This window comes from Ammospiza nelsoni, chromosome 16 (genome assembly GCF_027579445.1).
Source record: "Ammospiza nelsoni isolate bAmmNel1 chromosome 16, bAmmNel1.pri, whole genome shotgun sequence".
Lineage (NCBI taxonomy): Eukaryota > Metazoa > Chordata > Aves > Passeriformes > Passerellidae > Ammospiza > Ammospiza nelsoni.
In genome coordinates, this window is record NC_080648.1 from 3,681,224 (window position 1) to 3,693,617 (window position 12,394).

General features: G+C 51.7%; 1 protein-coding gene across 1 annotated transcript; it reads right to left on the reverse strand.

Moving 5' to 3' along the window:
• Nucleotides 1-2,827: 2,827 nt before the first annotated feature.
• On the reverse strand, nt 2,828-12,326 carry ZMAT2 (zinc finger matrin-type 2). Its single transcript, XM_059483648.1, has 6 exons — nt 12,270-12,326; nt 8,223-8,316; nt 7,635-7,758; nt 6,568-6,641; nt 4,694-4,839; nt 2,828-3,637 (listed from the first exon to the last, which is right to left on the reverse strand). The coding sequence occupies exons 1-6, from the start codon at nt 12,285-12,287 to the stop codon at nt 3,494-3,496; spliced, it is 600 nt and encodes a 199-aa protein (XP_059339631.1). The 5' UTR covers nt 12,288-12,326; the 3' UTR covers nt 2,828-3,493.
• Nucleotides 12,327-12,394: the final 68 nt, after the last annotated feature.

The window sequence follows — 12,394 nt, forward strand, 5'->3', positions numbered from 1 at the left end:
TGGTGCCACAGCACTGATGGGACTGATGGCAGCGTGGGACACCCAGGAGCCTGCACAGAGCAGGGGGGGTGGCACAGTCTGCCAGCACCACTGCACCAGGTCAAAGCCAGGCAGGAGGGAGGGTTTCCAGGGATATTGCCTATGGATGTTGTTTAGCTTTAACTCTGGCAAATGGCAGCAATGCCTGCCTAACTGGGGCAGCAGTAGCTTGTGGCCTGAGCAGTGGGAGGACTGGAGCTCCTGCCAAGCGCTTAAATCTTCCAGGATGTAAAACTGGTGTAAATTGCTGAAAAAACAGGTCTTTCTGCTAATAAAGTCACAGGGAATGATTCAGCTAGCCCAGACAGGGTAACACACAGGGCCAGGCTGGGACCCCTTCTCCAGAATCACTTCAGGTCTCTGGTCCCATTCATCTTATTGGGATGGTAGAAATGCTGCTGCTGCTCCTCTAGTCCCAAGCAAGATGTGTAGAGAGTGAGGGGAAGGTGGTTTAGCAGGAGAGGGTGGGGTTGAGGAAGTGCCCAGAAGCCTCCCAGGGTGCCCAGAAGGAAAGAAAGAAGAGCAGCTGGGTATTTGTGCTCAGCCCCTCCATGAGGCCTCAGCCCTTCATCCCAGGATGAGGCCAGGGAAGATGTCTGGGAGAGGGGAAGTGGAGATGGTAAGAGAGATTTATGTTTTTTCTGGGGTCTGCTGTGATGCCTGAGAACTTCTCCAGACACTGCCATCAATAGTCAGTGGGATGGAGACAAGGGAGGTCAGCTCAAGCTGAGCACAGTCCCCAGCCTTCCTCCAGGTCTTCCATGCCACAGGTCATGAGGAAGCTGCACCTCTGCCCAGGCACTGGGAACAAGCACCAAGCTGGCTCCAGGCACCTCAGAGCACTTTCACATTAGGAACAAGCAGGACATCCCAGCCCGGATGAGCAAACCACGCAAAACATCTCTCCTTGCTCCACCAGATCCCAGTTTTAACTTGAGGAAGAGCTAATGAGAACCAGTAGGGACAGAGCACCCCAGCATTGTTCACTGGAGAAGAAGGGGAGCTGCAGAGCTGGGTCTTCTCTCAAAGTATAGCCCCAAGTCTGACCCATCAGCACCTTAAATTCAACATGGAGATGGCAAATACTAACAAGGAGTCATTGAGAACCACTGCTCCAGACTAGGGGCTGAGAGCCTGGAGTTAACACCTCACCAAGCAGTGGTGAGAGCAAAGAGTTAACATGGCTGGTACAGGGAATGTTATCTGTCTCTTCTCTAAATATTATTTCCTCCCATGAAACCAGCTTTTCATCCTTGGCTAGAGGCAGCTCCCGCTGCTGGGAATCCAGCAGGAGCTTGTATCTGCTGCTGCACACACCACTGCTCCCAGCAAGCTGCCGAGACAAAGAGCTGCGCTCCCCCGGCGCCAGCAGCCCCAGCACGGGGAGCTGGGGCTGGGGCTTTGCCCCCCAGGGTGCAGGTGGCCTCGGGAAGGGCTTGGGGATGACAGGCTTTACACCAAAGAGGAATCTCGTTATTGAAAGTGCTGCGCTGTGGAGGGATTTCCTCCCTGTCTTGCAGGGACAGGCAGGGCCCAGTGGCAGGAGGCTGTGCAAACACCACCACCGGCCCAGGAGGGTTTCTGTGGGGCTGCCCATTTCACACCTTGCCCCTTGGGTGTGCCAGGATGGACAAGACCAGGATACACCGTGGGAAAACCAAGCTAGCAGTCACTGCCTCCAAGGTCACAAGCTGGAAAAGATGGGGGATGTGGGGCAGCCTCTGCCCCATTGTCAGCAGCATCAACTCAACAGCTGCATTGAGGGGCTGGGTGTCTGCGAAGCTGGTGGCTGGAATAAAATGGCTGCTGCTAAATCTTCTCTGAAACATCCTAAACTTTTAATGTGCATGAAAGCACGGCAGCATCCCTTTCGCACCCCGGAGGGCACAAAGGCGCGAGCGTCTCCGCTCTCCCATTCAGCCGGAGCCACGTGCTGCAGCCTGAACAGCGCCAGGAACGTGGCTGGAATGAAAGTCGCCCTCCCAGCCCGTGTGCTCAGAGAGCCAAAGTCAAAGGATTGCCAAGTTAAAAGGGTCAAACCTCCAAGGACAGCTGTATCTGACTGACTATGTATCATTTCAATAGCATCTTCAACGGGGATTATAATCTGAATTGAAGCGGAAAGACCTGAGGCAATGAAGCTGTCAGCAGGCTAAGATTAAGGAATTAAAACAGCAGCACAACATTACAGGATTTGTTCTAGATGTATTAGAAAGAGCAGGCTAAACACTGCAGCCTTCCCCAGGCTGGAAATTTCATACGAGCACGGAGAAGGGCAAGCGCAAGGATTTCATCAATATACATAAAAAGAGAGAGGAGAGCGAGACAGAGCTACCAAAACCCAGCCATGCAAAATATAAATCCTAACTGCAGACGGAAATGAGTCACACAAGGTTTGACTGAGGTAAATAAAAGCAGAAATGAAGTGGATTTAGGGGAAGGTAGAGGTGAAAAGACACTGACAGCCAGCAGACAGGAAAAAAATGGCCCTTAATATACTAAGGCTGGTAAAATCTGGAACACAGCCCAGCCTGTCTTGGATTGCCTGATGGGAATGAAGGTCCCCAGCCCTGAACTCCCTTCCCCTTCCATATTCTTACACCCATCTCCAGAATTACTTAAAAAAGCCAAGAATGATGGCAGTGGTCTGCCTAGGGCAGCTGGGAGCTGAGCCAGGAGAGGAAGGCACACACCTCACCTCTGCCACCACTGGATCCCCAGAAGGCCACCCCAGCTCTGTGCTCTTCAAAGCTCTCAAAATAAAGAAGGCATCAAAACCCCACCAAAGGGCCCATTAAAACATTCCATTTATTTCTGGCAAATTGTACACACCTTTCTTCCATTGGCTCTATCCTAGACCAGTCATGGGGAGGAATTTCTCCCCTTCCTTAAAGATACTGAAATTATGGGCTAAAACACAAAGAAAAAGAGGGAAGTCTCCCTTGCAGAAAAAACACACAGAAAAGTTTCAGCAACCCAGACTCCATGCAGCCACTAGCTCTGCTCAGCACAAGCCATAAAGATGCACCTCTCACACTGCTTGCTGTGGCACATTTCCTTCATTATGAGCCTAAAAGCAAGTGAATCCCTCCCAACATCTCAAACATAGCTTGGGTGACAAGTAGGGCCTGGTTGACAACTAGATTAATCCTGAACCAGGCCACCTGTGCAGAATGTGCACTTTGTTGACAAAAAAATGTACCCAACAGAGCACTTCCCTGCACACACACGGCCACAGAGCAGCCAGATCTAGGACACAGAAGGAGAAGGGAAGCTAATGAGAGGCAGAGCTTGATCTGCAGCACAGGTAGAGTATGGAATTGCTTTTCAACTCTTCCAGCCAACTTCTATTGGGAGATTTACATACAAGTCCTCAATCAAGTCTTTGAAGAGTTATCCAGAGTTCCCTGGGTAAAAACAAGCTGTTTAGAGAAAGAGGAGAGTCCAGAGCTGTTCAGTGGTTCTTTTTGGTTGAGCCAAAACCAGAGAAACCCATCACAGCTGCCATTTCATCATCCTCTTCAAAGGTCAAATCTTCCTCTGCCCGCCTCTTCTTCTCTCTCTGCTTCTCCTTCTTGTAGGCTTTGGCCTTCTCCTCCTGCAGCAAGGGACACAACAGCAAAACAATTTGACCTCCTGAGCTGAAGGAGTTTTGAGACACCAGGTACTGCACAATTACCACAAATCCTGCCCACAGCAGCCAAGCTGTTCCTGAGGAAATAAACAGCAGAAATCCTGGCCTGTAGTCCTCAAGGAGGAAGTTCATCAGTGAATCCAACCCACCCCATTTCCCAGGCCAAGAGCAGAGACACACACACAAATAGACAAAATGATGCATCATCAAACTCTCTCTTCTGAGCAAACATCCCAGGTTTTGCCTGGAATCAAGGCTGGGACAAGGAGCTGGTTTGAAAGCAGGAGGCCATTCCCTTGTCCAATGCTTGGTGGCAGGGACTGTGATGCCTGCTGGCTCCCAGCCTGGCACAGTGACAGCTGCTCACTGGAACAGAGGCTGGAGCTCTGAGAGGCTTTCAGGGGGGTTTTGGCATCAAAGAGTTTGAGCTGCTCTAATCAAAGTGTTTTGCTCTGTGAGGATCATGAGCCCTGGAACAGAGCCAGAGGTTTGTACTGAGTGACACCAAAGCATGGCTTCAGCTCCCAACTTAGCAACTGCTCCCACCATTCTGCCCTCTGTGCTCCTGAACACAGCCATGCCCTGGAGAAAGCTACATCAGGAGCTGCTGCTGATTTCCTTCTTGCCATCCATTGACTGGCAGCAGCTTTTCAACCCACAGCACCCCCTTTGCTGCTGGGGCAACTCCCTCCTAGCCCCCAAATAGAGGGGGCTCAGCAGCACCACAGCCTGCCTGAGAGCAGAGCACAGGGCTGCTCTGTGAGCATCCCAAAGAGCTCTCCTGTGCTGAAACAAAGCTCAGGCCTTGGGCAGGGAGACTGAAACAGGCAGTGATCTGTAACCTTGGGTTATGTGGCTGCTGATAGAAGAGAAGCACCCATAGAAGCTCGTAGGAGCAGATGAGAAGCCCATGCTACCAAGAACAATGCTTATGAGGGACAAGAGTAGGAACCAGGGTTGATTTCCTCCCCAAAATTGTTTCTGGGGAGCTTTGCTTCCTCAGCTGCTGCCCAGACTTACCTCCTCACGGAGTTCCTTCATCCTCTCCTCAAAGTCATAATCCTTCTGCTTCTCCTCCATCTTCTTCTTGTTCACCTCAAAGCGTTTCTTCACCTGGTCCAGCGTGGAGCGCTCCACCCGCATGGACATGCCCAGATTCCTCTGGTCTGGAGAACACGAGTGGAATCAGCAGTGATCTGCATGAAATCTCCATCCCTGATCCCAATTTAAACAGCACAGCACCACCTTCCTGCCTGTCAATCCCCTCAGAGCACCTTCCAGGGTCAGATTAAGGATTTCTTAGGTTGGAGAGTGGGCTTTAGGGCCATACCATAACCCACAACAATCCAAACACTACTTATAACAAGAACACTGACTATTCTTTAAAGGTTCCTTATTTGGATGCTCCCTGTCATTTGCTCTGATGCCTCAGGAAATTTAATCTTGGACCAGTGGAATAAAAAAGGGTTGGAGTGTTGAAAAAGGAGCTAGAATAAAACTGACAGGCTGGCATCTCTCAGCTGTGGGCGATGCTAAACAAGACATGAGTGGCACTCAGAGATCCTGATTACACAGGACATTCCCAGCTAAAGCAGAGAATATAAAGTCAGGCCTCTGATTCAGTGGCTCCTCAGAGCAGATTCACAGTTTTTCACTTGTGGGTAAGCCTGTGCTGACAGGGCTACCCCCAGAAATGCCTCCAACCCACATTTCTGAGTGGATCCAAACACCCTGTTCCCTCCAGCAGCCCTGCACAGGTTTGTCCCAGAGATGCAGCAGCACTTGGAAGCTTAAACTACACACCAGGAATTAGTAAAAGGGCCGCCAAGAACAAGCAGGTCTGAGCCAGATTTACTGACAGGAAAAGTTCCCAGACATATTCATATACTAAGGTACTGTGCAAGCAGCCACTTTCCAATCCCAACTCAGCCCTACAACTCATGCCCAGCCACTCAGCCATGGCAGGATTTTTGATTCCAGATTCTTTCCTATGAACTTCTTGCTCATCTCCCAATATGTCAGACAAGGCATGTTGGCACCTTCCTCCCATCTACATAAAAGCACGGGTTTTTAAAACACTGTGTTTTCTTTTCTGAGCTACAGAAAAGCACTCCTCAGGTTTCTACTGAACCTCCTGTTCTCAAACAGCCCCATGTGCAGGTCTGGAGCACACATATCTCTGCCTTTTTGTAAACAGGTGATTTTCTGACTTCCACAAGGAGCCAAAAATACCTTCATGAGCAGGAACAACATGCAAAGTGTGTCAGTTCTGTTCTACTGCTCCTTTACTTTCTCTACATTCCCCCCTCTCTGAACATGCCAGGAAGAAGCAATATCCACAGTCAGATACACGAGGGTATAGTCCTGGTCTGAGCTCTAGAGCTCAGGCATCAGCCAGTTCTGAGTTTGTACTCAACTTCTAGAGAAGTTTCTGATCCAAAAATAAGCCAGTCCCAGCCCTTTTACTTATCTAAGTACTTCTTTACAGTTTGAGTGCTGTAAAAAGATTCTCTCCAGATTTACAGAGGAGACATCATGATTTGGTGGGTGGACTAAATGACCTCTGAGGGTCCCTTCCAACCCAAACTACTCTAGAATTTTCTGACCCTGGGTTTCTCACAGCATTGACAGGAAGGACGGGGAAAATAAGTCCACAGAGTACACCAATCACTGTTTCTGCTGGGCTTATTCCATGAAAATGGCCCAGCACTCTGGAAGGTGTCAGGAGATCAGGGCAGCATCTCCACAGCTCTCATGGTGAGCTCCTACATGCTGATCTCCTAAGCTCCCTGATCCATAGATAAGTGTTCAGCCCTCAGACATGGGTGATGCTCAAAAGGAACAGTCCCTCCAACTCAACCAACCCTCCAAGGAGGCAAAGAAATGCTCCTTACGTTTTTTGCCATTGATGTGATCCAAGAAGTTGATGGAATCCTTCACCACACAGTCACATACATTACAGTAATACCTGTCAGGAGACACAGAAGAATGAACCCCAAAGCATGACACAAAACTCAACCCACACAAGAGACAATCTGTGTGTCACTGGGGACACAGGACACTTCTCCAAGACAAGAGGACCCCAGTGAGGAGCAAGGGCAATGGACAGGCTGCCATGGAGGTACCAACCCTGATACCAACACCCCTCTGACATGATAGAAACAAATTCTGAGCTGCTCTGCAAGACACCAGGCACAGCATTTTCTCTTGCAGCCACACCCTACTGGGTGGGATGGGCTTTGTGACACAGACTGCCCTCTCCCAAGGCAGGGCTGGCCAGCAGCTCAGGTTTCTATTCCACAGTCCTCTCACCTGGCTGCAAGGTAAGTGCAGCCATCCCTATCACTCACAGTGCAACTCCCTGATGAGCACAGCTGTGCCTCCTGCCCATCCTAAGAGCTGCTGCAAAAGTCAGGGGCTGAACTGCCACCCCTGGGTGCTGATCAGGGCTGCACATCTCCCTGGCACTGCTGCCCAGAGAGACACCAACAGCTTCACTCCTGAGGTGACACAAACTCAACACATTGTTTTGATGCTTTTGATGGCTTAGGGTGAGCTCAGAACCGTTTCAGACCTTGGTGGAACACGAATCACACAAACAGTGGCCAAACACCATTCCTAAGAACAGCTATCTGGATGTTTCTCCCATTCCCAGTGCACAGATACCCAAATCAGCGGCAGGCCTGGTTAAAGACACCCAAGCAGGCAGCAGAGATCTGCCTCTGCTGGTCCTACAGGTGGGCAACACTGATACCAAGGAATAATGTCCAAAGGGGCTCAGCCTGCTGGGTCTGTTCCATATGTTACCCCAGGAGACAAAGTTTAGGTGTAGAAAAATGCAGCCCCACGATCCCAGGCTCCAAACACAGAAGGACAGCAGCTCCTGGTGCCCTGGGAGGGGTCTCAGCTCTGTCACAGCTTCCCAGTCTAACCAGCATGACTCAATAAGACCACAACCTACCCTCCCATCTCTGACTGAGGGGTAGTTTTGGTGATGACAATGGTTTTCCCCAGCTTGGATTCCAGGTCCACTTTGTAGTCCCGGTGCCGCAGGAGCTCCCTTTTGACAGGCTGAGCTGGTTTGCCTAAAACACAAACAAAAAGTCAAGCCTGACATGCTGGATTTCACATTCCCCTTGGTGCAGAGGGGCCTGCTGGCTATCTGGGACTACCTGATCCATGCAGAAAATGCACCTTTGTTTTTATATCAGTACAGGATATAATTTCCTCCTCACTGTTTCCTGGCTCCTATTAGAACCAGGAGCTGAAGTATCTCCAGCTCTGATTTGAGTTGTATTCTGAGATCTTGTTTCCAGCACATGACTGGAAACAAGAAGAGTCCTCCTTCCCCAAAGAAGAGTCAGCCCCTGGAAAGGTTCTCAGGAATTTCTTTTGTCAAAAAAACCCAAAAACATACTCAGTGGCAAACAAAGGAGAAAGGGAAGGAGCAAGCCAGCTCTTTCCCTTTGGGATTCAACTTCTCACTGCTCTTCCCTCCCAAATTCCCAGGGTTTGGGAGGCTTCAGTGCCAACCCAGCACACTGCTCACCATCTTTCTTCTCCCTCTCCTCCGTGAGCCGCTTCTCCGCCAGTTTCTCGTACTCATCCTTGTCCCACTTCCTGCGGAAGTCCAGGTTCTTGTTCTGGGAGGGAAACAGAGTTCATTACCATTTATTCCACAGCCTGATCACCTCTGAGGGGGCAAAGAGGGGGAATCACATGGCCTGTGAGGCCAGTGCAGAAAATTAGGAGAATTATATTATATCCCCCTGTCCTCTGTTTTCCATCCAGGAGTTATGGATGTGGTTTAAGATAATCACTCTCAGCATGCCTCTAGCTACTACTAGAATAATTTCAGAGCACTAAAAGAAGAAATGAGTTGATCTTAACAGCTCCTGAGATGATCATCCAGGCTTTTGCCTTGAAAATCAGACTCAAATGGAATTGAAACTGATGGATCTCAGACCTGGGAAGGGCCCCCTGACAAACACAGCAGCAGATTACACCTCCTTCTTCCAGAAGCCAAAAGAATCCAAGCTGCAATGTCAGACAAGGAAGCTGCAAAACGCAGTCTGAGCTAAAGAGTTTGATTACCCTGCAGGAGCAGGGAGGGCTGTGCCTGTCTGCTCTCAGCAGTGTCTACGTGGTGCAGGCAACAAAGTGCAGAGCTTGCCATGAAATCACAGGCACCAGGGTGGGATTTCCAAGTGAGCACATGGACAAGCAAAGAACAAGCTCTGAAACCCTGTCAAGGCAGGGCTTGGAGGTACCAGGGAAGCATCTGTACAAAATCCACAGGTTTTGCTGTCCTGCTCCTGCAGCTTCACACAGGAAAGGGCAGGAACACCTCCAAGGCATGCTGGCCCTTTGGGAGCTCCACAAAACTATCTGGCAGCGACAGGATACTTGAATAGAATCCTGGAATGGTGTGTGTTGAAGGGACCCTAAAGATCATCTTGTTCTACAGGCAGGGACACCTTCTACTGTCCCAGGTTCCTCCAAGCCCCATCCAACCTGGCCTTGAACACTTTCAGGGATGGGGCAGTCACAGCTTCTGTGGGCAACCTGTGCCAGGGCCTCCCCACCCACAGAGGGAAGAATTTCTTCCCAGTATTAAATCTAACCCTGTTCTCTGCCAGCGGGAAAGCCATTCCCCCTTGTCCTGCCACTCCATGCCCTTGTTCCAAGTCCTTCTCCAGCTCTCTTGGAGCCCCTTTAGGCATTGGAGAGGGCTCCAAGGTCTCCCTGGACAGAGATTGGTGTTCAGTCATCCCCAGGCTGAACAGCCCCAGCTCTCTGTCTCCAGAGCAGAGGGGCAGCAGCCCTTGGAGCAATCCATGGCCTCCTCTGGACTCACTCCCACAGGTCCATGTCTCTCCTGTGATGGGGCACAGGAGCTGGACACAGCATGGGCATGAAGGCAGGCTGAATTCAGGTGAAGCTGGCATTGAAGAAAACAAAGACTATTTTTTTGGGTGGATTTCACTCAGTCCCCAATGCTGAGGGTAGAAGTGACTGGGGAATTCCTATTCCACTCACATTCCAAGCTCTTCCCAGCATTTGCCCCCTCTGCCGCTCAGGCCCCCACACCTGGGATCAGTCATGGTTTCACTCAGCCAGCTCCTGAATTTCCTGAGCAGATAAACCCCCCTTTGGATAGAGCTGCATTCCCTCAGCATGGCAGGGAGAGCCTCTCAGTTTCACATTAAAGAAAGGACAAGATGTATTTAAAAACACCTCCGGGGGAGAAGGACCCCCCTCACCCCACACCCCACCGCCTTCTCCGCTCAGCCAAATCAAGAATCCAATCACAATCCAAAGGACACAAATCCCATTTGGAGCTACAGCACCAGCACAGCCATTTAAAGTTCTCTCCTCTGGCAATCCTTCAAATGGAACGAACAACTACTGATAGGGATGAAAATGCCTTGGGGAGGCGTAGAAAAATTCTCATTTATTCCCAGAGCTTCTTAAGCACTTTAAGGATGTCGTAACAGGTTTTATTAACCACCCTGAGCAAAAGAAAAGAAAATATCACTGAGTGTAAATTAACGTTTGGGGGTATTTTCCAGACTCTCCTGCATGCCAGGCATTATCTCAAATCGTAGCTGGTGGGAGCCTGCAGAGGGGGAGGTTTATTAGCTGCTTCTCCCTCCTGTTGCAATAAAAGGAAAATAGTCTTTTGCAGCTCTTTTACCAATCTGCCTCATCCAGGCGTGGGGAAAGGAATTAAACTAAACTGCGTGACAAGATCTTGGTTGGACAATATTTGAAGGGATGTTTCTGAATTGCTCTGCTGCAAGGCCCCAAAATCTTTATCTCAGAGCTGTTTTAGATAACAGAGAATACTTCTCAAATTAATAACAATCATTAATAACCAGAAGAGCCTCACAGCCTCCTGCTCCCTCTGGAGATGGACACCAATGGTGTGCCCAGCATCAGCATCAGCACCAGAGCCTGTGAAACAACACAGGAGTCTCAGGCCAGGCTCAATCCAGCAGGAATTCTCAGCTGGCAGCTGACAATAAGCCACAGCCCCCACCTCCCTCACAGGCAGACACCCTGCTCCTGACCTCTCCCACTCCATGGAATTGATGCTGGAATGGTTTGGATTGGAAGGAACCTTGAAGAGCAGCCAGTCCCACCCCCCTGCCATGGGCAGGGACAGCTTCCACCATCCCAGGCTGCTCCAAGCTCCATTCAGCCTGGCCTTGGGCACTGCCAGGGATGCGGCAGCCACAGCTGCTCTGGGTCTCACTTCTCTGTAAGTGGCTTCAAGGAAGGAAAGATTGGCCAAAACCCCTCAAAACCACAGCTCCTGTGCTGCTGACAGCTTTGGGATGGCACTGGAGGTGTCCCAACAGCCTGGCTCTCCACTCAGGCTACACCTGCAGCACCTACCTTACCCATCCCATTTTAACACTCACAGAATCATTGAGGTTGAAAAAATCTCCAAAATCATCAAATCCAAGCTGCGAGAGATGCCCCCCTTATCACTCAGTCTAGAGCACTGAGTGATACATCCAGTCACTCCTTGAACACCTCCAGGAATGGTGACTCCACCACCTCCCTGGACAGCTCCTCCCAATGCTGGACAGCCCGTACTGGGGAAAAGAAAACCATCTCCTAATTTCCAACCCAAACCTCCCCTACTGCAACTTCTGAGGCTGTTCCCTTTCATCCTGTCATTGGTTGTCTGGGAGCAGAGCCCAACCCACACCTGGTTGCACCCTCCTGTCAGGGAATTGCAGAGATGTTTCTCCATCAGGACAGGGAAAAAGCGACGAAGGGAAGGGAAGGGAAGGGAAGGGAAGGGAAGGGAAGGGAAGGGAAGGGAAGGGAAGGGAAGGGAAGGGAAGGGAAGGGAAGGGAAGGGAAGGGAAGGGAAGGGAAGGGAAGGGAAGGGAAGGGAAGGGAAGGGAAGGGAAGGGAAGGGAAGGGAAGGGAAGGGAAGGGAAGGGGCCACCCGCACGAGCCATCGCCCAGCCCCTGGAGGTAGATGGGGGTCCCTGCCAGGGGGCTGGAGGTGGGAGGGCACCTCCACCCACCCCGGAGGCTGAGGCAGCTCCATCTCTTCATGCTCCGCGGCTGGGACAGGCGGAGCTCCGGCCCTAGGACGGGAGGATCACAGAACCACTGCGATTGGAAAAGTGCTCTGAGATCATCGAGTCCAACCTCTAAGAACATCGACCCAACACCACCGTATGAACCGGACCAGGGCACCGAGTGCCCCGTTCTGCCGTGTCCCAAACGCCTCCAGGGACGGCGACTCCGCGACTTCACCGTGGGCGGGATCGCGCTGGGGCCGCCCCGCTCCCAGCCCCGAAGGTATCAGGAGAACCCCAACCTCCCACCGCCCACACACAAAGCTGCAGAGAGCAGGGATGAGCCCCCTCCCACCCCACACACACCCGCCCACCGCGGCAGCCCCGGCCCCGCCACATCCCTCATCCCGCGGCCTGGCACCGGCCCCGCCCGGAGTACAGCGCGGTGCGGCGGGGCCCTGCCAAGCCCGGTATGAGCAGCGGGGGCAGCCGGCAGCCCACACTGTGAGGGCAGCCCACACTCGGAGGGCAGCCCCGGCAGCAGCACCTACCCCGCTGCCGGACGCCATGGCGAGCCGAGGGCACAGCACCGGGAACTGTCGCGCGGCGCCGTAAAGCGCGGCCGCCCGCGCAGTCACGTGTCCCGCCGCCGTCACGTGCGGGCGCTCCCGGTGTG

Bases quoted from the DNA above. Each gene is read 5' to 3' on its own strand.
- ZMAT2 (XM_059483648.1), bottom strand. The intron at 4,840-6,567 runs GTAAGGAGCATT...CGTGTTCTCCAG, and splicing joins TCACATCAATGGCAAAAAAC to ACCAGAGGAATCTGGGCATG. The intron at 3,638-4,693 runs GTAAGTCTGGGC...CCCTTGCTGCAG, and splicing joins TGAAGGAACTCCGTGAGGAG to GAGGAGAAGGCCAAAGCCTA.